We start from the raw sequence: 26,628 nt of genomic DNA, 5'->3' as shown, positions 1-26,628 counted from the left end.
GAGATCAACTCTGTGGCAGACGCTCAGATGGTGATTTGAAATGAGTGACTGGGAGCCAATATTGTATCCCTGGGCCCGGGCGAGTTAGTCCTACTCCCAGGATACTCTATGGTAACAACAGGGATCAGTAAGGATTGTTGTCGAGTTGGGGTAAAGAATGAGCCGAGGTATTTTCCAGAATCCGTTCAAAGTCTTAGTAACTTCAACCTAGGCAACGTACCACTCTTCCGGACAGTACATCTCCTCTTCTCATCTTACTTTAAGGGTGTCTCAGCTACCTATATGTGCATAAAGTTATCCCTTGCAGCTGTCACCAATGACCCACCTGCAGGAGGAACAATATGCAGCATAACTACTCCGACAAGTAGAGGTCTCAGACCAAACCATACACCTCCGTTCTACCTAACCCGTAACGCTGCCTTTGGGAGCTGTTATTTCACCCGCATACTAAAAGGTTTTGGTAAGTTGTCGAATTATGACTGTGTCATTCTGGGGAGTGACTAGAGAAAAGCATCCCGATATTGACTTTAGATGCGAGTCGAAATATACACCGAAGTTCCACCGAGCCATTCTATATACAGTTATCATGAGATGAGTTTTCTGTGTGGAGTCGGAGCTATATACCCTTCAAGCTGACGCCACATTTCACACATACAACAACACCAACAACATCAAAGTATAACAGACCTTTATTCTGGCTTGGCCTTTCTTGTGTTGAAGACCCAGACATAGACGAATGGGTAAAGAGTTTCCGGAATGAGAGTCAATACAATGGTCCAAATACTCCAAGCTGACCCCACATACGCCCAGTTTTGGGGGACATTTAGATAGCGCCAGAAAAAGACGCCATATGCCGTGAAACATCCCAGATATCGAGTAAGCCTAAGGCATTCAGCAAAAGATCTCTGCGCTACCATGTTCAGGAATGGTACGTACCACATTTCAAGGGAGTGGCCGCTCGTATCATGGTTCTTCCACAGGCTGTACAAGCACAGCCAACCAATGGGAAATTGCAGGATAATGCCAGTCCAGTACGCCGTGATCTGTTCTCGCTCATCGGGGTAAACCTTGGCCAACCACCAGAGGAATAATACCCCAGCTAAAACGCCGCAGATCATATTCCGAAAAAGCCGCTTTCTTTGGTCCGGACTGTGGGCATGCTGAATTGCGATTGCTGTGAAACCGAGGTCGAATTCGAACCAAACAAGAAAAGCAAGCTTTTCGAACCACGTAGACGTTGTGGTAAACGCATAGTATATCTCATATGCCATGGTTAAGCAGCTGGGGCAACATTTTAGGATACATACTCTCACCCTTATGATCGTTTATGACTTACAGGTATTGTATACCCCCGTAGCTCGCTCCTGGATATGTCTTGTCTTTGTATGTTCGGAGCATGCAAAAGAAGTAGCACATAGCATACAGCACCCCGCATGCCACGATAAGGCCATCCTGAATGAAGAGATAGCTTTCCGGAGGATCATGTTGGAGGTCAGCGGGTTGAACGATAAGATGCCCAACTCGGCGGGCTAGCTTGAAATCCGACATTACGAGAAGTTCTAAAACTCAATGATGCCAAACTTCACTACAAGGGTACCGAGATCTATGTTAAGGTTTGACAATGTGAAGTGGCATCAACGTTTAGATATACTTTTTTCCCCCCATACTGTGGCAGTGATGGCCCAGTGGAGCGCAAAACGTGGAATGACGTCAGCTCCACACCCTTCTGGACCAGTTGGATGGTGCCGGATAAGTTTTCTTGGACATCTTGGTGAACACCCTACCTTATCTTACGTGGATTCAGTGTATTCGATGGTCACTTGGACCTAGTATGGGCCCCTCTAGCCTCTGCTTGATACCTGAGGCATCCAGTTCAAGTCAGCTCAATAGCCAATCATGCTACGGTACATAAATATAGTAAAGCAAGAGTACCGCCTTCCTGACCGCCCGTTCATTTCAGACATACTGCCGGGAATGATATCAAACTGTCTTGTTTCTCTCGACGGTTTCGACGGTTTCTATTTCGCAATTGACCCTCAATAATGTGTGAAAGAACAGCTTGTACACAATCATATCACCCAACCGCTAATAATATCTATCAGACTATTGTAGGATGGCAGCCAAATTTATTCCCCGACAGGCCTTCCCTAGTTATACGTCCATCCCAAGGTCGTATTTCCTGGGTCACCATCGGGCAGGTCTGAAAAAGATGCAGAATATGCTCTCCTCCATTGACTACGTCGTTGAGTGCCGCGATTATAGAGTACCAGTTACATCTATCAATCCCATGTTTGAAGAAGCCTTGGGGAAAACCAGACGATTAATAGTATATACAAAGAGGGATCTAGGTGCGGAATCAGGGTCACCAGCCCAGCAACAGGTACGTTAAAATTCTAACTGGTTCAGGTCTGCAATACATAGGGTTATACTTATACTACCGCTTCTTTATATAGGCAGAGAAAAAAGTTCAGAGTTTCGATAAGAATAGCGCTGTGTTCTTTGTTAGCTCCTCGTCCCGCCCGGATGTGAGTTCTATATTGAAGCATTTACGAAATGATGCTGAAGGACCCGACAAACTCGTGGGGTGTCGGGTCATGGTTGTCGGAATGCCAAATGTCGGCAAATCGACGTTAATCAATAATCTGCGAAATCAGGGTGTGCGCAAAGCTAAGGCTGTGCAGACAGGCGGCCAACCTGGTATTACCAGGAAAATCGGAACTCCCGTCAAGATTATCGAGAGAGAGAACGGCTCTCATGTTTATGTGCTAGACACGCCCGGTGTCTTTATGCCATACGTACCAGATGCAGAAAAAATGCTGAAACTGGCACTTTGTGGTTGCGTCAAGGACTCTGTGATCTCACCCGTCACATTAGCAGACTATCTGTTATACCATATAAATTTGCATAATACCCAAGTATATGAGCGTTGGTCCCCGCCAACTAATGAAATTATGCCTCTTCTAAACGATTTTGCCCGTCACACCGGACTGCTTGCCAAGGGTGGTATTCCAAACACTGACCTTGCGGCGTTGCATTTTATCCAAAAATGGCGCGCAGGTGGCTTGGGGAAGTTCATCCTGGATGACCTGCAAGCAGAGGAACGTCATCGTCAAGAAGGCACGAAGGATGCAGTGGGCACCAGCATGTCCCAAGCGCGCAAGGCCGAAAGGATGGCAAGGAAACACCCCCAGAAACTGTAAATAGAATAAGTATGTCCATTGTACAATAGAATGCATCTTGTTGGTATCATCAGTTGAGCTTTTTTGCTTCTCCTCAAATGCGTAAAAAGGAAAGCCAGGGATCCGAAAGTGGAGCGAATACACATATGACCAAACACAATATGAAATGACACCCAGAACGCCGTATGAAATAAAAAGTTTGAACAAAAAAAAAAGGTTGAGGACGCCTGTACACCAGTCCATGCACACCATCCATCTCAAGTGATTTTCTCCAACAGCCTTCTCCTCCGCCGGTCAACAAGTTCCTCCTGTACCTCCTCCAGAGTCGGCAATCTCCATTCCACGCCGTCACCGGCGTCACCAGGCAATGGCTCCCACCCGTCCTCAACGTCATCTTCCTTCTTCTCACGGAGACGCTCAGCAGCCTCCTTCTCCTTCTGCTTCTCATAGGCTAACAGCGTCCCATCCTCCTCATCCAGGCCATAGCCGAAATAGTTCGCATCGACCTTCCTCGTCGCGATATCCCCACCTCGACCGCGGCTCTCCTCGCCCTCCTCTTCCGCAGGCTTACGACCACGTCGAGCCGCAGCCTCAAACATCTCCTTGACACCAGGCAGCTCCCTCGCGCGTCCAAAATATCGATACCCCTTCCCACCACCGGGAATCTCCCTCCCCTCATCATCATACACCCGCCCCGAACCACGCATATAATTCGGACCGCCCAAGTTCCGAATCTGCATCTCCCAGATCCACTTCTCGCGCATCAGCTTGTTGATCTCATCGTTCAGGTCCCGGATCTGGTAATCGCTCAAGCTCGGCTCTTGGATGCGTGAAACCTTGCGCGAAATCTCCTTGAGCACCTGCCCACGCCATTTTTCACACATGGGGATCGAGTCCACCGACGTGATCGCCTTCGGACGCCGCGTGCGACCGATATCGATGATTCCGAGATCCGCGGCCTGCTGCGCCCGGAAGCGGAAGAGCATCGACTGGGCTTTTTCGCTGTTTCGCGCCTGTTGTAGGGTTAAAGCTTGGTTAGCGGGTGTGGTGGAACTTTACATAGGCGCATATTGGGAGAGGCTGAGGGCTTGTTTTCTGGCGTTAGAGGGGGGGTGGAAAACTTACCATGGTGAGTAGCTGCGCGAGTCGATCTCAATGCAAGTTTGGAGGGGACAAGAGATTGGGGGGGTTGGAAGAATTATGCCCTCATGTCATGGGCAAAGTAACTTGATCCGAGCTTAGGTGGGCTCGGGAAACGTTTGGGTTCAAGCGAGCGCTAGCCGGTTGTGATTTAGGCGCGCGCCTAAAGTATCCATTGTCAGCCAATCATACTGGGTTTTGGCGTATACACTAGGTTGACTTCAGATACCCAGAGGTGCTGTTTTTAATCGCAAGTTGTGTATTGTAAGGGTACATGGATAATACTAGCTTTGTGGCCCTTCAAGTGCAGACGGAAAATATCAAGTCTTTGGAGACCCTTACCTCGTAGCGCTTGACTACCAGTAGAGAAATCGTCGATATATCTTATCTTCCATGCTTGCCGCGGAGCCTCCTCCCATACTCAGGTCACATCTCTTTGCATACTTCAATCCTTCAGAGTCATCACTATGAGATAGGTGACCGATTGGAGTTGCTTAAACCATGGGGACAAAGTTAGACATGTCAAAGACAAAGAAACAGCAAAAACCAAAGCAATGTGAGCCTTCCACACAAGAGAATATAAAGATTCTACCTAGTACCTAATGTTTTCTTAGTAAGATTAAGAGATGATTGCTACTAGTACAAGTTTCCAATTTCGTCTAAACAATCTTCTGTAAAATTGCTCGATATATTAATAACTGAACCAACTTGAATGCAGATCGTTGTATCACTTAGAAATTCATATACACATATGCCACCAAGGGGAAAAAAAATTAGAACAGAAGACAAAACATGAGTGTAAAAAGCAAAATAATCAACTATTTCTTCACATTAACACCGCGTAGCCATGCAGCATAGACATAACGTCATTGTCATTATCCATAGCTCAGGTCCTATATTAGAAACCTGACTCCTCAGATGCGGCTGTGCTCAGCAGGGTCAACCCGCTTGATTATTATATTCTTTATAAAAAGCCTTTGGTGTTGCTTGGCATCCTCTGTGGTATGTCGCCCGAGGAAAAACCATTGCTACCCCTTCTGCTTCCGACGTCACTGAAAGTGACATGGCCGCGTCCTCTTTCGACTCGTAGAGCTCTCCAACCCTGCAACTCGCGTTCTAGTCGCAATGACTTTTCCTTTTCTTCTCGAAGCTCGCGCTCCGCCCGACGCACCTGCAGTTGTGTATCTGTATCGTTGTGCTGGAGCTCCTCGATGTTTCGAAGCAAACGGTCGATCTTATCGCGGGCCTTGTTGACGTCGTCAGTCAGTTGTGCGTTGACCCTCTCCCTTCGGTCAATTTGGGACTGGAGGTCTTTGACGGTACGGTCAACATTCCGTAAAGAACGTTGCTCTGAGCTATGTTTAGCCTCCTGCTCCTCAAGGTGGGTCTCCAACTGGAAAGCCGGTTTGTTAGCAAATGGTCATTATTCCACAGCAACTAAGGGCGGTGAACCTACATCTCTGATTCTCTTATGCAAGAATTTGACATCTTGACTGCCTGATGAATAGCTCTTTGTTTCCAGATCCACACAGCGCAGCTGCGACTCCTTCAACTGCTTCTCCAAAGTAGCTTTATCCTTGAAGAGCTGGGCGTTGGCCTCTCTTTCTGCAGTGATTTCCTTCTGTATTTCGGTCACAAGAGCATCCGCTCGCCTCATTTTTCCAACAGCAGCTGCAGAGACATCTTCTTGCTGGGCAAGCTTAGATTTGAGCTCAAGGAGTTCGCGGTTCATACTGGCGGCGTTGCGCATAGATGGACTTTCTCCTTTAGCAAGCTCTTCCAGCCTCTCCCCAGCCTCAGTCAAACGGACTTCCAGCATTTTCTTCTCCTTGAGCAGCATATCTCGCTCCGCCGTCACATCATCGACTGAAGTACGCAAGTCTCTCACCTGCGATAGAAGGGTGACGACCCTGCTTTGAGCTTCATTGTGAGCGTTGACGGCCTCGTCTCGAGAGGTTGTTACGTCCTGGAGCATGACCTCCATTCGGGACTTTTCCTTAGCCCACGTTGAGCTATTTAATACCTCATTGTCCCATTTACTGCGGAGATCTTCGAGCTCTTCTCGGAGTCGAGAGTTCTCGCCACGAACCTTGAGAATCTTCTCCCGCTCCATCTCGAGTTCATTGTTTAGGGTGGAAAACTCTCTTTGGTATTTTTGGCGCGTCTGCTCCATTGAAGTCTCCTTATCTTCGATATCGATGGCGCGTTGATTCCTATAGTCCTCGAGCTCATTCTGGAGCCGCTGCTTAGACTGTAGGGCACCTTGTAGCTCTGCTGCCTGATCCTCCATTCTTGCCTCCAGAGCTTGTGTTTGTCGCTGCAAATCTTCGACAAGGCTATCCATCTCTTTGCGCTCTGACATTATCCTTGCGCAGGTGTCTTCCGCCTCCTGGGCTTGCACTTTAGCAAATTGCTCCGCTCGAGTAGCCTTGAGTACAGTAACCTCTGCTTGCTCAAGTTTGCTGAAGTACTCATCAGCACGAGTTTTGTAAAGGCTTTGGCTTGCAGCAAGGTCGGCAGACTTCGATGTTTCCGCATCTAGCCGGATTTGTAAATCGGCGAACTCTTGGAGAAGCTGGTTTCGGCTTGCAGCGTCCTGGTCTTTAGTGAGTTGCAGCTCTTGGGCTTCAGAGCGCGAGTCGCGAAGTTCAACTTCCAGGGTAGCTTTCGACCGCTTAAGCTTTTCCAACTGGGCTTTCATGTCGCTAAACTCAGCAATAGCTTCATTGTGCACCTTGAGCAATGATCGTCTGGATTGTTCCTGGGAATTGATCAAGTCGTAGAGTTCCTCGTGTGATTTGGCTTGCACATCCCGCAAGGAGAGGTCACCCAAGTGGATGCTTCGCTCAAGTGCAGAAACCTTCTTGGCAGAATCATCAAGCTGATCATGCAAGCGGCCATTTTCGCGCTCTAAGAGTTGCATTCGCCTGATAGATGGGCTCTCATCCTGCCACGCGTCCCGAAGAGGGTTTGCTTGCTGTAGTTGGCCTTGGAGGTGCTTGTTCTGCATTTCACTCATCTGAAGCTTATTCTGAAGCTCTTCGAGTTCGGCTGCCATGTCCATTCGTTTTTGATAACCCACGGTGTCCACTGTACGATCAGATCGGGCAGAGTCATTGGCGTTTTCGTTGAAATTAAATCTTCGGTTAGGTGTCGTTGGCGTGTTGTACTTCTTCACAATCCCATTTTCAGAATCCTTCCTCAGATGTGTTGGTGTACGGTTCCCAACCTGGTTCTGATCGATCTCTTCCAGGAGCGCACGCTTGGATGAAGAGTAGCGGGCGTCTAGCTCCCTCATCTCATCGCCGTGTCGACGGCGCATTTCTGCAAGCTGACTTTCTGCTCTGTTATACTTCTCCTCAGTCACTTGCAACTGAGTCCGCGTGGTATCTAGTAACTGAGCCAGGTCTACCTTCTTCGACAGGTCCGGCTGTACTTCCTCCCATGATTCTGGGGACCGATCGGATGCAGGGTCGACAACCTTATGGAGCAGCATCAATTGACGATGGAGATCTTCAATCTCTTTATTTGCAGTATCCAGAGAGGTTTGAAGTTTGCGCGTGTTTGCTTGAGCTTGGCTCCGCAGCTGTCTCTCCGTCTCTAGGTTCCTGTTGGCTTCAGCAAGCTGAAGGTTGGCTGTGGATGCAGCCTTCTCAGCATTCCTACAAGCTTTGCGCTCCCTGTTTGCTTCATGATTTAAGTCTTCCAAGCTCAGCGAAAGTTTTTCTTTCTGTTTCTCCAGCGATGTAATCGACAGTTGAAGATCCCCAAGCTGGCGGGTTAGCTTCTTACTGTCCTCTTCGAGTTTTGCCTTCTCTCTTTGGAGTGTTGTAACACGGAGACGTGAATTTTCGCTCGCCTTCGAGTTGGATCTAGCGATGTCGAGATTCTTCTGTTGGATCTTGGTTAACAACGCCCGGTTGTCATTTTCCGATGCGGTGAGTCGGCCCTTAAGAGTTACCAATTCGCGCTCCAGTCGTTCCTTGTGTTGGTCATGGCGAATGCGGAAGTTGTCAGATTCAGCGATTGCGTTGGTTAACTCCTGCACCCTGACTGAAAGCCGCTCCCTCTCAGCCTCAACCTCGTCTACCTGGCGCGACTTCTCGTCAAGGTCCTTCCGCACGCTATCCAGTCGTTCGTTGGCTTGGTTTTTAATGTTTCGTTCAATCTCAGCTTCCGCATTCAGACGAGCATTTTCCACACTAGTGAAGCGATCTCGTAGCTTGATCAGCTCAGTCTGGAGCTCTTTCCGCGATTGTTCCGCAGCGAGACGGGCCTCAGTGGCACGGCGGAGTGTATCTTGCTGGATATACATCTCCTTTTCGATGATTATCTTCGAATCATTGAGGGATGTGTACTTATCGCGTAACTCAGCGAGATTATGCTCCGCAAGCATTTGAACATCGTCCCTTGATTGACGCTCTCGGCTGAGGTCCGCCTGTGCCTGGAACAGCTGTTCCTTAAGGTCATGGATCTGCTGCTCCAAAAGCTTTCGGCTCTCCACAGCTTCTGCATCCTCAGAGATCTTCTCGTCGAGGAGCTTTTTGACATCAGTGAACTCTCTCTCTAGATGAGCCTTCTCTGATCTCATAGCGTCCGTCTCTGCTTGAAGCTCTCGTAGACGGTTTTGCATGTTGTCGTGGCGGGTCGAAAGGGATGCCCTCTCAGTTTCTAATTGCTGCTTATCTTCCTCATGTTTTCTTACATCGTTTCGCAGAACAGCCATCTCACTCTCTTTACGCCTGAGCATCTCCTCATATCCTGTAGAAGTTGCGGACAGATCAGAAATCTGCTGGCGGATCGAGCGGTTTTCGTCGACCAAGTCCTTAACTTGTTTTTTCGACTGATCCAGCTCTTTAGATGTGTTAGCTAGTTTAATATCAAGGTCCTGATCCACTTTCAATAGCTTGGCTTCCAGGTCATGAACCTTCTGGTCCTTTAAGGTGAGGTGGCTCTGTAGCATTTTCAACTCTTGGTCTAGTTCTTTGATATTGCCATCTTTGTGGGTAGAGACCTGCTCGGCCTCTAACAATTTCCGGTCAATTTCTTCAAGATGTGCCTGCATCTCATGTTTTTCGGCTTCAAAGCGTTGTATGATCTCCCCAGCTTGCTCCAGTTGTGTTATCCGCTTGTGGAGCTCCTCATCGCATCTCTTCTTTGCTGCGATAAGTTCGTCTAATTGGTCCTCAAGACTTTCCTGGTCCGCAATTGCACCAGCTAATTTTTCGCTCAGCTCAACCTCTCGCATCTGAAGTCTCTTGAATATCTCCTCCTTGTCCAGAGCTAGAGCTCTTTCGCTCTCCAAAGTCTGTTGGATCTTTTGGATCTCTATCTCTGTACGGCGCCTTTCTTCGTCCAGCTTTTGGCGGTCTGCAAGGTCTTGCTTGGCCTTCGTCTCCAAATGGTGAATTTTCTCATCTCTCTTTTTGACTTCGTTAGCCGTCCGTGTCTCACCAAGCAAGGGTTTCATTCGCGAAAACAACCGCCACCAGGGATTTGCTTTCAGTTTCAGATAGATCCCAAAATTGTGCTGGATGATCCGAGTTGCCTCGGCTCGATACAGGCGTTTGTTAGAGATACGACGTTGCACGAAACCTCTAGCCATTGATTGGAAACGTGTCATGATGGAACGAATAAGTTCGTCTCGTTTCTCTTCTAATTCAGCTAGCACACCAGCCCGGAAGAACACCTTCGTTCGGCCGACGCGGTACCAGGTTGGGTCCATTCCTAACTTGTCCAGCATCATTTGAGCGATGCTTTGTCCATCCAAGTAACCTTTGGACACATTGCGGCAGAGCACTTCATATCGCTGCCGGAACTCAGCAAATGACAGCCGGTTGGGGAATCCTGTACGGGCAATTCTGATTCCCTCCAATACACCATTACATCGTAGCTGATCTAGAACCAGGGGAGCGTTGAACATCTTCGGTCTCTTTTTGTGATTGGGAATGATGCATCGAACGAAATGAGGATGGGTTGAGTTCAGTGAAGACATCAAACTTGACAATTGCTCCTTGTGCCTCTGAGCAACAGTACGGAATAGACCCTTTTTTACCCGGCTCTTAGGGTAATCGGCCTCGTCATCCGGTTCCCTGCAGTCCGAAAACAAGTTCGCAACGTGCTTATCCCTCGAATCTGCGAGCAGGCGGGTCACGTTATCATTCAGTGGGTCTTTGTTCTTTTCAAGCCAACTACTGGTATCGTACTCTACCTCAGAGGCATAGTGAGTGAGTATGAATCCCTGGCTCAACCGGGACGCTCGATACTTGGGGGACTTGCGGTCCCAGAGCGAATGTAGCTTTTCTGTGAAGGATTTGTCGGTGGCCTTTGGCATGACACAATCCTCGTCTAAGCACGAGAAAATACCAATTGGGTTAGTTAGCTCAATCAAATCGATTGTCGGCTGCAAATCTTTGCCGAAGTCAATGAATTGCCATTCGATCTGCTCCTTCGCGTACTCCTCCTGCTCCAAGACAAACATGTGGTGATTAAAGAACTGCTGCAGCTTCTCGTTGGTATAGTTGATACACAGCTGTTCAAAACTATTGTTCTGAAATATCTCGAACCCTGCTATATCAAGGACGCCGATAAAATAGCTGTCGTCGCCAGTGGTGGCGCTGCGATCCAGCCGTTGATTGATACGATTAACAAGATTTCCGAAAGAGCGTTCGTAGATTCCCTTTGCAAGAGCATCAAGGGAAAGTCGGACCTGTTCTGGTGTTTGGACCTTCTCCACCCATTCGCGGCCTGCCTTCACCCTTGGGTGAAGTAATCCTTTCACAAAAGGCTTTGAAGGTATTCCCAGCAACTGACAGGCCTTTTCCACGCTGTTCAGTGCATCAGGGCCCAAGGCCGCCTGATCGGCACGCAGGCTTTCCTTAACGATGGCCACATTTCCTAGATGAAGAACAGCTGAGATTGTGCGAAGAATATGCATCTGGTCGTCTTCTGAGAAATCCATTACATGGAATGCTTCAAGCAACGCATTCCATTCTTCATCATCTGAAACTCCGATGATGCTGTCATTTCCATCTCTTGTATATGCGAAATCCTCAATCCCAAGGCCAGATAACAGTAAGCTTTCCCTTAAAGCTGGGTCTGCACCCCGCAATAATTGGTAAAAGATGTGGTAGTTTCGCTCCTGAGCGTTGGGCTTCACGACACGGGACTTTTCCAAAAGGTACCAGTCAATCCATGCGCCAGAGATCTGACCTGAACGGGTGAACTCTATTCGAATAAATTTGCCGAAGCGGGACGAATTGTTGTTTCTCACTGTCTGGGCATTACCGAAAGCTTCAAGTATTGGGTTTGCCCGCAATATCTGCTGAGAAAGGATAGACAATTGCTTGGTCCCCGAGCGAGCATGTGGCGTATCAGATGTTGCGACTGCCGCAAGGTATTGGATAACCTTTTTGGTATTTTCTGTCTTGCCAGCTCCAGATTCTCCCCTTCACCTGCATGTTAGCACGAACCCTGGCATCGCCTAATTGGTCGAGAAACATACGTTACAAGAATACTCTGGTTCTCCCCTTCTTCCACAAGGTTTCGAAACGCCTCATCTGCCATTGCGAAAACATGGGGTCGGGTTTCCTCCCTGCTCCGTCCTTTGTACATTTTCACATATTCGTTGGAGTAGATCGGTAGTGGGCAGTATGGATTTACCGTGACAAGGAAAAGTCCGGAGTAAGTCTAATAATCAAATTGTTAGTATGTTCCGTCCGAAGAGCTCTCAGAATAGACAAGGCTAACATATATCATATCAGCTTGGTATCTAGTGTGCAGGTTATGCACCACTGAACCTTCGTTCAGGTGAGTAAGCTCAGCCATATCGTCAGCTTTGTCGAATTTCGCCGGGTTGACCTTGTCAACTTGATCCGCATCTACTTCACGTTGCTGGTAAATGTAAGCAACCATGATATGTCAATAGAGATATGATCCATACCTCGCCATCGTCACTCTGTACAAGAAGCTTTCCATTATCTCTTTCTTCTAGTACAAGCCCTCGTATAAATGCCTTTTCAGGATCACGTAGCCAGACGTATTTATTCCCGGAAAAGTCATTATCGCCTTCAAGGCCCCTGATTTGGTCTGCTCCACGTTGAAGTTCCTCTGACTTGATGAACTCAGGTGCGAATGTCCCTGAGGTGACATCGTTCCGCAAAGAGTTAGACCTTTGACGACTAGTTATGCGAGCCAATGGGGCTTGGGTGGGTTGTGCCAGAGATGTCGAATTTCGGAACTGCCCTCTGGCCTCTTCGAATTTACTTGATGGTGTGATAAACGCTGACTTTGGACGTGCAGCTCTGGGCGCAGGAGATGGCGATGGTGACGGGGATACCCGGCTGAACGGGTTCGCACGCTTTGGCGAGCCATTTAACTGTGATGGAAGCATATCGTCGTTAAATCAGTAGGTCATCATTCAAGCGTCCAGTCAAAATGGTATAACAAGAGGTTTAGGCCATAAGAAGCTCAACAAGCGAGCTACAGGGAATCGCAAATCAAAGCATTAAATCAGTCAAAGAACAAGTTGGGGGTCCGACTGGTTGACAGAACCTTAAGGTGAAGTGGTAATTAGCAAAGCTGCAGCAAAGCCGCAAGTGGCAGGTCCCTGGATACACTTAGGTCACTGACCACTTGCTCCATGCACTTGGGCCCGCATGTTTGTTTACATCCTGCGTTCCTTAGGCTCCCGATGCCGATCACGAACTAGTCCCGATCTGTATACCTACATCACGTGGTAATGTACGGCACGAAACTTGACCTCTCTTTGGATTTGGAGCTGCACATTGATCACCTCCCCCTAACGTCTTGCTTCCTGCGGTCTTCTGTCGTTTAAACCGCGACATATGCTTCCCTCTCCTTCTTATTTCGCCTCACATTTGGAAGTTTTAACTTATGTCTTGTGTACAGTTTCTTTTCTGTAAAGAATTGTCCAAATATTGTCAGGCCGCGACCTCACGTCTACCTTCCTGAGTCAGCTGCATTTTAAAGAATTCTACTCATCGCAGCTTGATGATGCGTGGCGCCTAAAGTCGCGACAATTAATCTGCTACTCACGTCTTCCAGCAAATCTCACATTTGACCTTGAAGGTACTCATTCGGTTGATTACTGGACAATGACTTACCAAACCCCAACGTCCTCCTTGGGGAGACCTTCCAATTATACGCAACAGTGGCCATCAAATCCTTCTACATCAAATTCCCTTCCCCCTTCTCTTCCGCATCCTTTTCCTTTCAATCAAAATCAGATGCCTGCCTATCAGCAGTCAAACGATGGCGCTCGGTATTCGCTCGACTATAATGATATGAATTTCGCCGCAAATTCTCTCCCTGGACTAGGAGCTTCTGGGCCGGCTGGATCATTGCCACCACCTCCTTTCCCTTTCATGGGAAATTTTGCCCATTCGCAATTTCATCCCCCACCCTTCCCTCCTATGCAAATGCCGCCGTTGAGATACCCGCCAATGCCAGTCTCTACTGCGCCTATAAATACACCTCCTAGCCGTCCTCTGACGAGTGACTTTCAACCCAATTCGGGCTCCGTGACTAATAGCCATCCGCAGTTTATGACCTCATCAGCCCCCGAGGAAGATTTGGAACGAGAGGAAGGTGAACTTACTGATAGGGAAGGGGACTGTTCGCAACAAGGAATAGAGTCGCGCCATGGTACAAGTCCCCCGTCTTCCAAACCGGGACCGCGACAAAACACTAATCTCCAAATGATAAATGGGAAAGGAGATTGGGCGAACAAAACGAACTGCAATGGCCATGTGCCGAAAGGCTCTCGATGTGTATCATCGGAGGTCGAGGAGGGCGAGGCTTCTTCAACTAGTTCACCCTCGTTCAGTCGAGACAGTGGATCCCGTAACTCACCCTGGTGCTACTTGTCCGCTACAATAAACTAACATTTCACAGCATACAACCCCCCAATGTCAGTCAATGTCGATCCGTTTGTCCCCGCAGGTAGAAAAGCCGACGAAGCCATTCCAAAACCGATCGGTCAAGATCTATCTGCAAAATCCATATTTTCCCCACCTACAACAGACCCACAAGTGATATCCAACTGTGGAAAGTCCCCTGCACAGCTTCGAGTACAGGCGCAGGGTGCCCTTCTTAGTTTAGCTCCTCACAATATTCGATACGGTGAGCTCGTTGGGGAAGGTATCAATCCAATGGTACTAAGGCAACTCTACGAAGAAGTGGGGATCAAGGTCCCCACGCCACAGCCGGATGCTATATCAACTCAAGCATCCTCACTAGCTTCAACACCGCGCGATAATTCTTTCAGAGATCTCACAGCTTCGATCGAAACTGCTGGACCAGGGGAGAAACCCTCAGCAGAAGCCGTAAGGGCGGACAATGCCGCGCAATCCACTGGGTTAGTGGAAAACGCGTCAACATCGACCCCTCCATCTCAGCCATGTGCTGCGAAACCCATGGAACGTAAAGAGGTCATTGCACGTATGCTGGCCGCAAAGGCTGCCAAGTCCACGGGAGTCCCAACATCGCCTCCAGGGGACGTGACCAAAGAAGCGCAGGCCTCAGACAGCTCAACTGCAGATGCTGTCAAGGCCGGTGACACCAGTGTTGCCACAGAAGCACCCCTACAAGAAAAGGAGGTTCGCGTCCGGGAAAAGAATAAAGCGCAAACGGAGTTGGCTAGGCAACGAATCGAGCAACTCAAGAAGCAGGGCCTAATGAGACTACAGCAAAAGCCAGCCTCAGGTGATGTATCTCCAAGTATCGACCAACCAAACACGAAATCAACTCGCGATCTTACCCCAACCTTGAACTCATCATCAATACAACATCCCCTACCTGAGCGCCCCCCTGATCCTGAGACAGGTGCTTTTGCACGTATCCCTGGGTTGTTCATGACTGAAGTCGCTCAGACGTCACACGACGACCCATCAACGACGCCTATGGTTGATTCCACCCCGCAGCCTCGCTTTAATCAACGCAAGCGTCCGCGAGCATCTGATTTTGACGAGCCTGTTCCTTTGCCTAGGAATAGTTCTAACAATGGAGTGAATAATAGTGTTCCAGGCGATAGGCTTGTCATTGACATCAGCGATGACGATCTATATGGGGATGACGAAGATGATGCTATGGATATTGAGACATTCCAAGAAAATGATGTTCCTTCAGTCCCCGAAGGTCCATCAAGGACCTACCTTCTTGCAGAGTCCCTCCCTCCGAGACCTGTGACATCGTCAAGTCAAGGGTTCTCAATGTCTGCGACCCCGCAATTTCCAAGAAACAATGATCAAGAAGACCTCCGTAGGAAAGACCTTGAGATACAAGCAATGCACAGGCGGATTGCTGAGCTGGAAAACCGCAAGAAGGCAAAATTGGCTGCCAGCCGTACTCAGTCCCCTCGTGCGGCGGACTCGGAATCATCACCTCCTGAAACGTCCGCGCCAACTGATACTGAAGCTCGTGAGACACCTACACGGGCTGCACCAGCTTCTGCTGGGTACAATTCTTTGCAAGTGAACACCATGGATGCTTTGCCAGAAAGTACATCATCTACCTCTAGTCATCATCCTACTTCAAGTGGTCTTTCATGCCGTTTGGACTCCATGGATGCCGAACAATTGAATGACATGAAGTTGAAAGTCTTGCGGAAAAAAGAGATTGAATCCGGGGTTCCTGCTTTGGACGCAGAAATAGAAAGGTCTGAGACAAGGCTAGCGAAATTCAATCTTGAACAGGAGAAGCTTCTGTTAGATATCACGAGGGGAAAGGAAGGTCGACAGCAACTCTTAGAGGAACTAAACCATCTTAACACAGAGCTCGACGGAGTGTCGTTGGAAGAGGTAGAATCAGCCCTAGACAGGCTGAGGACCATGCAGGACCCCGCAAATGAAGGTATGTCTGTCTTGCTCACTACTCTTACTTTCTAGCCTCTCTTTTTCTTTCGTGTAGCATTGTCTGTCTTGGCTTACACTGCCTCAAATGCCTTCATATAGCCCAAGATCTGCAACCAAATTCTCCAGATGATAAAGACGTCGAAATGCCAAGTGGCTCCCAAGTTACGACCCAGCTTCAAGAACAAAAGGGTTCTATTGAAGAGCCATCCATCGATGCCTCGGCCGATATAGCCAAACCATCACATCCGTCTGACATTACTGCGGGCCAACAAGACCTATCTGAAGCAAGTAGGGAGTCAACACCAACTTCTTCCTCCGATTCCACAGGGTCATCTATGGATGAATCTAGTGATGAAGATAGCGACGACAGTGATGATGATAGTGACGACTCTAGATCCGCGGAGCAAGAAGAATCCAACGCCCATTCTCCTGTGCCGGACATCCCTATGTCTGGGGTCTCGGACGGTGTAGAAGATATTAACCAAGTGGAACCAAGTCCGTTGAGCGAAGGGCATCATGATCCCCTACCGGACCAGCCTCAAGCCGTGAACGTGACAGACCAATCTGACATGTCTTCGAGTTCTAGTGAACAAGATATTGAAATGACTGAAGATCAGGCTTCTGAAAAGTCTACGGTTTCAGAGGCATATGAGCCCCCGGAACCGGAAGGAAATGCAAGCCCAACTGACTCAATTTACTCACCCCCTTTTAGTCCAGCTTCTCCTGGCCCCGTTGAGCCCACCGTTCCCAGTTCTCCAGTGCAAAAACCGCAGAACACGGCCGGTGAGCCACTGGTTGGAGCTGTACATGAATCGGGCGTCTCACAATTCGGGAACAATCAGGTTGGCCTTCTGGATGTGCGAGAATCTCTTGTTTCGGCAGAGAATTGAAGGCTGACGCACCTTATATAGAATGCTCAACAGCCGGGAGATTCAGAGCATAAGTTCTCGCCTTACGTTAGTCCATTGAAATCTTTCAAGGCTTTCCGCTACCATCCAAAATACACTGATGAGGTTACGGGTGGCTATCGTTCCCTAACTTACAGCCACAATATTGACCCTATGGTGTACCTCTGTCCTTTCGAAGCGGCAGGCGGTGTCTGCAACGACCGGTCTTGTGAATTTCAACATTTTCGTGATATGAATCTTAGCGGTGCGTCGACAGACTTGAGCAAACTACACGCAACACATCCCCATATGCCATGACATATAATCATTTGTCGTGCCTCACGCATTTATTATTATTTTTTTTTGAACCTTGACTTTCCTTCCAGCACTTTCCTCCCAGTTTTTGCACCCTTCAGCCATCCTATACTCTCTTCTTGCCAGCTGTGGTCGCTTTTGCATTGTGCGGATGCTGACACACAGGGTTATTAACATCGACAGATGACAAAATCCTTGTGCAGATGGGATCTCTTCGAGAGGGAAAAACACCAGAAGAAAAAGACAACTACATTGCTGGTTTGAAAAACATCATCAACGACATGCGGCGCGACAAGGTGAAAGATTTTAATACTGTGGCCACGGAGATAGCCGCATACCGTAGACGCTTCCTTCAGGATCCTTCACGAGTCTTACCCTTGTAACAACCTTTTACCTACAATACCCGATTATTCACATTGGAGGGAGCTCTTCTCCTCTTAAGGTGAGCTACCGATATATTCTGAGCATTGCCGATTCAAACTAGGCAAAGCATATAACCGTGCAAACCCGTCAGACCATCTAGACATGGAAGTCTCTTCCTTCATACTGGTTATACCAGTAGCAGCTTTCTTCCCAATACTACCTTGATACCCGCGTCTTACTTGCATTCCCTTTCTGAGTTATCAGAAAACGTGATTTCCCGCCTTGTTATATTAGCAGGCCCAGCTTTCCGCCTTCCTAACAGATTCGGCATCTAAGTCTCCTTTGGGCTCATTTCAGTGGGTACTCATTATTATACCGCCTCGATCTATGACTATTTGGGTTAGAAACGGTGTGTGGATTTGGTGAGGATATAACATATTTCCTCTTTTTCCTCTGGAGGTGGGCGTAGGCGATTCCACCCACGCCCCGACAGCAAACAATAGGCCCTAAGACGGCCCGGTGAGAACGAGGACAGCTTATTGTTAAACCAGCCTCGCCTGTTCTAGACAGACATGGGTCGGGCGTCACGTCCTTAAGGAGTCGAAAAATGCGATTGTACAGCCGGGCGTTCGGATCATAGGAGTACATAGCAATAAACAAACGAACAATACCGCAGTGATTGACTCTAATCTATCTCCTTTTTTTGGGCCCCGTTAGTTATCCTTGATTTGCGGACGCTGTGGGACGGGCGTCTAGCGCCTAAGACCGACGAACCCCAAGGCGCAGACGGGCGTCTAGTTCGGGGCTCCAATTGGCCGATGCCCCGATGGTCACCCCGAATGGCCCGACGCCGTAATATACCCGTGACCCCGGGCTCCCCGCGGAGTCTTAGCAGCGGAGATCGAGAATTAGGAAGGATATCTTGCACCCTGAACAAAACCCAGCAAGAAAAGGCGGCTGTCTCTACTATCCAACTCGACCCGGAAACAAAGCAGACTGAGTCACAGCGATTCTCACTCAGAAGACTGACTCATCAGAAATCCTGTGACCTTCTGACTCAGGCATGCATGAAGGAAGTTAAGTTACATCACCTTAGTATACTGCTAGCACTGTACACTACCATACTAGACTCTCTTAGTAACCCCGACTAACCAGGCCTCGACATCTGGGGGCTGTGTAGTTCCTGGTTTACGAGACCTCCAATCAGAGTCCACCACTCCATATCTCGGAATGGGGAGCGAAAAACACAGACCAAAAAAAATAAGTAAATATATATATATTTTTTTTAAAAAAAAATAAATAAATAATAAGTAAGATTAATAATAATAGAACAACCAAATGAAACAAATGTCCAAAAAGCCAGCCAAAGACACGATACGATCTATGTATAGCAATTACGCTGATCGCAACCGCGGAACACTCTGATAGAAACAGATGTGTGTACTAGTATGCCCTTCCCTACCGCGGTCTTAGTTGTTGGTGTCACCAACAACAACGAACAACAAACGGACGACAGATTCATGAAACAAGTCCAACGGTAAGGGTATGCAGGCGGCCCTGGGAGCTGAAGGAGGAGGGTGAGCAAGTGACCTTGGTTCTGAACCGGCCGAGTGGATGAAACTAAAATCAAACGAAACGGCCTACTGGGCGTCTGTTCAGGCAAGTCAGATTCAAAAAAACACAAACCAAGTACCCGGGTAGCTACTAGCGTGAGTACTTTTGTTTAAGGCTGAAATGCAAACTGCTGCTGCTTAGAAATTCTTTTTTTTCTCGGCTTAGGTTTCTGGATTATCAAGCGACCGGCGAGTTTTGTATAACTTCTGGCTGCCAATGTACAAGGGTTACTGGAGGTCATCCCTGGAAGAACGGTTGGATGTCTTATAAATCAAACTGCAGTGGAGGGGGAGAATAATCAAGCATGGGGATATTATTAAGATGATGGTATCACTGCAGGGTATTGACCTATGGACTAGTATATGGAGTGCTATAGTATCGGGGTTATCCGATGCAATGTATTTATTTAGTTAATACACGAAACAGGGGCCATGCATGATTGTATAATAACTATGTAGGTCTTAATCGATCCCTGGAAGCCGACCCCGATGGAGTGAATTTCCATTTGCATGTCCTAGTTTCAAGCGCAATGTAAGCCCCAGTTTATTTTTACAGCACTGTGCAACAGAATCTGCTGGAATGCAAGTTCTTCGTAAGAATCTGACAGGTCCCGAAATAGCAGGTTGTCATACAGAACTTCCGCAGAACAAAGAAGCAGAGAGGGAGTTCACATAGACTGTGGTGAGTTCGTATTATGTTTAAGAAGACAGACATAATTATAGCCGTGATATCATGCCAAGATTACACCATGTGGCTTTTTTATTTTTCTGACGGGTTTCTGATACCGTCCGACACTTTGTTAGATACAGGGAAGTGGGGTGGGAAGAACGGGTGCCGTCTTACACCCTCCATATGGAGACCCATTCTAGCGGGCGGGCACATGATTTGGTCGACGCGCGATGATGGCTTAGTAAATTTCTAAATTAGAGGGAGACTATAGGCTACGGTTTTATTATTAGATGTCTTGGAATTCCATTTGCACGCGATCGAATGCCCGGTTCTTCGATCTGTTGGCTCTTCGATGGGCTCTCTTGTACGACCTCCGCTGCGACAAGAATGAAAGGAAATCACGAATACAGCCTCTCGGTCACCTGAAGGGCTACTTCGTATGGAGGGAATGGATCAGTAAACAAAGGATCGAGATCTACGAGATAAGAGTCATCGGAGCTGGACATGCAGAACCCGAAAGAGCGGAAAAATAATCGTCAAACGTGAGAAGCCGGGCCAAAAAACGCCCCAAGACCGCCAGTTTCCTTACCAGCATAGGGCTAAATGCACTCAGTGACCGGCAGAAAGGGCGGTGGGATCATTTGGGATGGGAAAGTCAAAAAGGAAACCCAGCAAGTGGCTTGCATGATCTACAGGTATTTCGCCAGTCTGACTGGTGGACCAAGACTTGAGGCTCGGAATATTAACCTACCAGAAGTCAGCCTCGAGCTTGCCCATGGTCTCAGCTGCGAAAATCAATACGGGGTCGCTGGTTCGTTTGGGGGCCGGATCGACCACACGTGTTATGTATGGGATTTTTACCCTGTCAGTTTGAGAACGCTGACAGGTGGCAAATGTCTGAATCTATTTATTGATCCCTACAGTATGTGTAATCAACGATGACTGGTGGATTATTGGCCTGGTGTTTTTATGTTCTGACGTTTGTCGTGAAGGGTTTTGGGTGAAGGGTGTGTGTCGCCAGGCAATAAGGCGGCACTCGACCACCTGAGGCACGGTCAAACTCTACCATCCTAAAAATGGAATAACGTCCACAAGACTTAATGGAGATAGGTGTTGATTCACAGTAGAATACAAACAGGCGATCTAATAGCATCTGCCAAACCAAAGGAATATAATGAAAATAAAGCAGGCTCAATATGCCCCACGATCCATAAGTTCCGGCCTTAAGCGAGGCTCTCTTCGGCTGCAAGCAAGTATAGTCCAGCTATACTTTGACTTGCAGCGGCCCCATGGGCCCATCGCAAAACTCAAACATCACAAAATTCGAGACGCTCTAATCGCTCAAGTCTATGCACCTCATGCACGAAAATCATATCCGAAGAGAACAAAAAAACAAAAATAAGAAGCCCCGAGACTCCCTCACCCATGTATGTTCCTGCCGTGTCATGCTTATAAAGAAATCGCTCAGATAGCCATTAAAAACGCGTTGCTGTCGTAAGATCCCGTCTCCACATCGAAGCATCGTAAATAGAACACTGTACGGAAACATGTCAGCTTCAAAATGCCACACTAGTATCCACTCTGTGAACTCTTACCTCAATCAGTCGAAGTGTTCTAGATCATTACTTGACAGGGCGGCAGTCCGAGCAGGCAGTGTGTTGGCATATAACACATCGAGGCTGGTTGCTGTATAGCTTGGGTCCATCGTTGCACTGGCAGCAAATGTAAAGGTACCCATTGGTTCTAACATGGCCAGAGAGGCCGTGGAGAGAGTTGTCCGGCACGTTCACATAGGACATGGATGGCCGAGGAACCAAGGAATCGTCGTCCATGAGAGATGAGACTGATGCGAGAGAGCTGACTGAGTCTCTTCGCTCCATGCGAGCAGAGACTTGAGAGAATGGCGACATCTCGTGGTAGCAAGGCATTATGTTGTTTTCAGATGTTCTGTTTGGGATAGTTGGTATTATTGTGGCGGCGAGAGATGTTGGCGCTGCAGAATATGAAGTTGTGTTCGACAGAGGTCTGGTAGCTAGAGACAACGAAGGACAAGACTCAATAGATATAGACTGAAGCGAACAATGTATGTAGTGATCAGTGGAAGTCAAAGTGTTTGTTGTTAATGGAGATTCAAATGGAGTGAGGGTCTCTGTGTTTAAATAGAACCAGAAGACGAGAATGATGAATCACTCTGACAATGACAAGGCAGTCTTTTGCCCTGAATAGTGTGGCTTCGACATATCAGGCAAGCCCCAGGCCACAGCTCTGCCCCAATCGGGGCTAAAACCAAATTACCTCAGTCATCAGGTAAGGGTAATCTTCTGCAAAACGAAGGGGCCGTTTAGCAAGTAGATCCAAAAAGTGGCTTGGCAGGCTAGTACTTTGGCCCTGAGGGTCCGGGCCGTTATGTGTCTAGATCTCTTTGAGTGACGTTCATCAGCATTCTGAATCATAGCTCTGGTATACTGGTGGCCTGAGAAGAAGAATCAAATGCGAGTTTGCAGCAAGTTGACTCAGTTTGTCCTCGGGGTTCGGCTGGTTGTCTTCCAAAAGGCGGAATACCAGCAAGGCTTGGGCACTTGATTTTGCCCGTTCATACCCGCCATTCCTCCAGTAACTGTGCAGTTTTAATCTGGTTGATTTATTTAATTATTTTTTTTTATTGCTAGGGTGTTTTTCATTTCGTGCTGTTAATTACCCCCTCTTGGCTTCACAAGTGGGTGCCCGCAGACTATGCATAGCCTGGATGAGATGCTTGAACGGGCAAAGTGTTTGGATCCACTTTGGAACTATGGGGACTAGACTAGGCAAGGTACCTGCGATTCAAGGCAACGACCGCCCGGAGCCTCAGGTCACTCCAGCAGCCCAGCTCAGCACTGATGTTCTGCCGCAGTCTTAAGCCTTTTGGCTCTTACCGTCACTTTTAACCCGTTCTGGGAGTCCACCACGGAAAAGACTAGTGTTTCTGTCGGTCAAGCAGTCGTCTTTCAGCTTCCGACTAAGCCAGGCATCCCTGTTTGCTGCCTGCTATAGTCCTCAGGCAATCCACGTGCGGATCTGGTATGACGCCCAACACGAAGAATGACCGAATAACTAAAAATTGATTCATTACTCGACGAGGAAATGACTCTTTGTGTTTGCTCCATCTTGCAAGGGCCTTTTCCTCGCTCCCTCCGTCTCTGTCTCTGTCGTTCTTTCTTTCCCTCCTTTCCTGCTGTCTTGTTCCTGTCTCCTTAATTACTACCTACCCCCCACCCCCACCTTTCCTCTATTTTTGCAACTGAAATATTGCATCGACTGTCCCGACCTCCAGCCTCAAGGTGCCATACCACATCGATCAAGCAAAAGATACTGACCACCAATCCTGATACTGCTTTACGTTGATACCTATTACCTGGAAAGGCAATACTATTTTGGAACTGCTTCAAAATCCTGCATCATGCGGGAAGCTTATAATTACTCACATCCACTGTGGATCACCACACAAGTTGACATCCCGTTATTCTCCAAGGCTACAGCCGCTCCAACTGCTATACAGTACCACGTTGAATAAGAGGCACCTCTTGAGGCCCGGCCAAACGGTACGTTTCATGTCCCATATAAAGTTCGCATATTCCCGTCCAGATGACGTTCGCATAGCGTCTTTTCGTATTGCTACAAACTCATAGGCAGAAACTTTGAAGCCTCCTAAAGGCATACCTGGTCAAAGTGCGCGATTTAATAGTTTTGCAAAGAAAATGTTAGGCAATGCTTGGATGGTGGGTATGGGAATCGCTATCCCATCTTAGAGAAGGCCAGTGCTCATGAGAGAACGACAGCAAAACTAACATCATCACCCTGCAGGATTCTCGACGTTGGCCACATGGACAATGTGACCAAGAAATTGGTGTAATGCTAATGCTGCCGCTAGGATCCTCAAGCCGCCATTCTCTATGTTGGCTGTGTACGGATAGCCATAGAAAGATTTTCAGTATGGATTGTAGCGACAGGTCGAGATCTCGATTAGATCGTAGATTGTAAGATGAAACTAAAAATCGCTTGTCATCATGTGACAGCACATGACGACGTCATGTATAGAGTTTGACAAGTTTGCAACAGCTGGCTATCACGTTCCTGATGATGGACAGCAACAACGTCACTTTCGTCCCCCTGTCGGCCATATTTCTACAGCTAGCCCGAGGCTTTCATCTTTCCGACCGATAGTGCCTCCTGTGGCGGCTGTATATACATGTTTCCCCATTTTTGTATAGATACAGTTCAGATTCAATCCGATACTCATCCGTCCTACTACTCCTCAATGCAGAGGCAATTTCAGCCCTTTTACCATTAATCTCCGATGGCGCGTCCAGACAGGCGCGTCAGTTTAGCGGTAGCTAGGATCATACCTCTGGTGCTACTCTGTACTCTCATTTATGCCTCCTACGCTGTTACAAAACCACTATGCAGTCAGTTCCCCCTATTCGGAAATCAACGGTGATACTAATACCCTCTTCGAATACAGTCGACTACCTCATTGCCCCTCTACCAAAGTATAATCGCAGTTCTAGAGTTGGTGCTGGAATCGCCATAATTGTTGTATATTATGTTTTACTCACACTGGTGGTTATTACATATCTTCGGCTGCTGTACAATGTCATTTGGAACCCGGGCTTCCTACAACGAGGCTCTTCATATCTTCCTGATCAGCAGGATGCCGAAGCGCCGAACCCTCATCGCCGAGACAGTAAACGAAGGAGGAAAAGCCATCGAAAGCGGGCAACAGCCGAGAAAGCCGACACATCGGATGAGGTAGACCTCGAAAGGGGCGTCGGCCACAACGCTGAAGGGAAAGCGTTCCCCCTGAATGCAGAAGGGTTAGAAAACTTTTATACGAAAGACGTCTTTATCTGCCAGCCAGATGGAAGGCCTATATATTGTTCCACTTGTTGTCAGTACAAGACAGACAGAGCACACCATTGCCGAGAAGTAGACCGGTGTGTTCGTAAGATGGACCACTTCTGTCCTTGGTAGGTTATGCTCCTCTTTTGGAAAGACATGGCGTTACTCACTACCACAAGGGTAGGGGGCGTGGTCTCGGAAACCTCATTTAAATTCTTCATTCAGTTTGTGTTTTACACATTCATCTTTTGCACATTTGCCCTTATTGTTTGTGCGATCTTCACAGCTGAACTCCGACGAGAGGTAAGAGCGCACCTTGTCGGTAAAACCGTTGTCCTGGGTCGACTAACTTTTTAAGATGGGCGATATCAACCCTCACTGGGCTGTTAGTATTGGATTGTGAGTCAACACAGCTGCGATTCCGGTCGACCCGTTGAATAATGATCTAATGGTTCACAGGAGTTGCCTTTTCGGAATCTTCTCACTTGGAATGACACTTAGCTCGGTACAACTTGCGATGTATAATCTGACGACGATCGAGAATCTGAATCGTCGGTCGGCAGTCTGGACCTTGGCTATACGTGTGCCCAAGCATATGCTTTCCAAGCTGGACCCTGAGTCCCGATGGGCCCCGACATTTCGTACAATAACTTATCCTTTACCGCCGATACCTCCAAGTACTGAGGCTACAGCAGAGCATCAACAATACCCACCCACAGGAGAACAGCATGTGTTTGCGGTTCTTCAGACACTCCCAGGCGAAAACCCTTTTGACCTGGGTACTTCTTTCAAAAACCTCCAACAGGTTTTGGGGTATTCTATACTTGACTGGTTGCTTCCTCTCAAGCAAAGCCCATGTGCGGACCACAGTAGTCTGGAAAGCGCTTTTGCGCTCGGGCCCGTGGTACATAGACTAAAGGCTGAGGCTGGACTTGAGCATCCCGTCGTTGCAGATGGCAAGCCTACAGATAGGTCATCGAAGCGTAAACGGAGACGAAGCAGAGCTGAGCAGCACAGTTGAGATACATTTTGGCTAATAATACTGGGAACATTGCGACGGTATATACCCATCATTATCATTATCATCATTATGCGGAGTTTTGGTCATTCTGGAAAATGCTCCATCCTCGTTCAAGCCCTTGACGATTTTGCTTTTTCTTTTTTTTCTTCTTTCGTCTTCTTGGAAACTTTGACAACGGAGCATTGGCATACTTGGACACGCAAACCTATCACTCAGAGCACACATATGTACATACTAATAAGAGCGAAGATTATCATTCATTCGAGGCCTACCGTGAAAAGGCGTTCTACATCTCCAAAACTGTAGATCTTAACCAGGTTTGTCTTCCACTTCAGTAGAGCTAAGAGGTGAAAGTGAAGGAAGTTATCACAATTATATACTCTATCGACGCCAACAGATAATGAGCATCTCTCTAATGACAACCCTTCAAGCAAAATAGATATCCCAACTTCATCCCCAATCTTACATGCCTACTATCGTATCAACAATACATCAACAACATCCCACCTAGACATTCTCTACTCTATCGTTAGATATCTAGCTATTTTCCAGGTAGCCCATCAAACCAGCCAAAGAACGCACACAAGGTATCTTGCTACAAACAGATACAAACAAACCAAATATATAGAAGGACAAAACTAGGGAAGCGGAAGGATCAAGGCAAACACAAGTACCATCCGGCCAATATC

At 47.8% G+C, this 26,628-nt stretch overlaps 6 protein-coding genes across 6 annotated transcripts; 3 read left to right on the top strand and 3 right to left on the bottom strand.

The window, feature by feature from the left end:
- Positions 1 to 689: 689 nt before the first annotated feature.
- Positions 690 to 1,629, bottom strand: ANOM_004448 (uncharacterized protein; the record flags this gene model as incomplete). Its single annotated transcript, XM_015549705.1, has 3 exons — positions 1,337 to 1,629; positions 937 to 1,281; positions 690 to 882 (listed from the first exon to the last, which is right to left on the bottom strand). The coding sequence occupies exons 1-3, from the start codon at positions 1,546 to 1,548 to the stop codon at positions 690 to 692; spliced, it is 750 nt and encodes a 249-aa protein (XP_015408694.1). The 5' UTR covers positions 1,549 to 1,629.
- A 484-nt stretch (positions 1,630 to 2,113) lies between these two features.
- On the top strand, positions 2,114 to 3,200 carry ANOM_004447 (putative GTPase MTG1; the record flags this gene model as incomplete). Its single annotated transcript, XM_015549704.1, has 2 exons — positions 2,114 to 2,380; positions 2,454 to 3,200. The coding sequence occupies 2 exons, from the start codon at positions 2,114 to 2,116 to the stop codon at positions 3,198 to 3,200; spliced, it is 1,014 nt and encodes a 337-aa protein (XP_015408674.1).
- A 236-nt stretch (positions 3,201 to 3,436) lies between these two features.
- Positions 3,437 to 4,365, bottom strand: ANOM_004446 (pre-mRNA-splicing factor ISY1; the record flags this gene model as incomplete). Its single annotated transcript, XM_015549703.1, has 2 exons — positions 4,305 to 4,365; positions 3,437 to 4,192 (listed from the first exon to the last, which is right to left on the bottom strand). Exons 1-2 carry the CDS (start codon positions 4,305 to 4,307, stop codon positions 3,437 to 3,439), a joined length of 759 nt encoding a protein of 252 aa, XP_015408675.1. The 5' UTR covers positions 4,308 to 4,365.
- A 620-nt stretch (positions 4,366 to 4,985) lies between these two features.
- ANOM_004445 (type II myosin) lies at positions 4,986 to 12,711 on the bottom strand (the record flags this gene model as incomplete). Its single annotated transcript, XM_015549702.1, has 5 exons — positions 4,986 to 5,712; positions 5,776 to 11,767; positions 11,824 to 12,008; positions 12,069 to 12,212; positions 12,262 to 12,711. 5 exons carry the CDS (start codon positions 12,709 to 12,711, stop codon positions 5,284 to 5,286), a joined length of 7,200 nt encoding a protein of 2,399 aa, XP_015408679.1. The 3' UTR covers positions 4,986 to 5,283.
- A 724-nt stretch (positions 12,712 to 13,435) lies between these two features.
- On the top strand, positions 13,436 to 18,074 carry ANOM_004444 (uncharacterized protein; the record flags this gene model as incomplete). The annotated part of the gene is made up of 5 exons (XM_015549701.1): positions 13,436 to 14,183; positions 14,235 to 16,190; positions 16,292 to 17,049; positions 17,104 to 17,344; positions 17,578 to 18,074. The coding sequence occupies 5 exons, from the start codon at positions 13,436 to 13,438 to the stop codon at positions 17,775 to 17,777; spliced, it is 3,903 nt and encodes a 1,300-aa protein (XP_015408676.1). The 3' UTR covers positions 17,778 to 18,074.
- Positions 18,075 to 24,480: 6,406 nt separating this feature from the next.
- ANOM_004443 (DHHC family palmitoyltransferase) lies at positions 24,481 to 25,939 on the top strand (the record flags this gene model as incomplete). The annotated part of the gene is made up of 4 exons (XM_015549700.1): positions 24,481 to 25,046; positions 25,098 to 25,221; positions 25,277 to 25,317; positions 25,378 to 25,939. The coding sequence occupies 4 exons, from the start codon at positions 24,481 to 24,483 to the stop codon at positions 25,937 to 25,939; spliced, it is 1,293 nt and encodes a 430-aa protein (XP_015408677.1).
- Between the last annotated feature and the right edge of the window lie 689 nt (positions 25,940 to 26,628).

Source organism: Aspergillus nomiae (genome assembly GCF_001204775.2).
Source record: "Aspergillus nomiae NRRL 13137 chromosome Unknown contig00071, whole genome shotgun sequence".
Taxonomy (NCBI): domain Eukaryota; kingdom Fungi; phylum Ascomycota; class Eurotiomycetes; order Eurotiales; family Aspergillaceae; genus Aspergillus; species Aspergillus nomiae.
The sequence above is the reverse complement of the archived record's forward strand: the minus strand, read 5'-3'. Positions and strand labels throughout refer to the sequence as shown.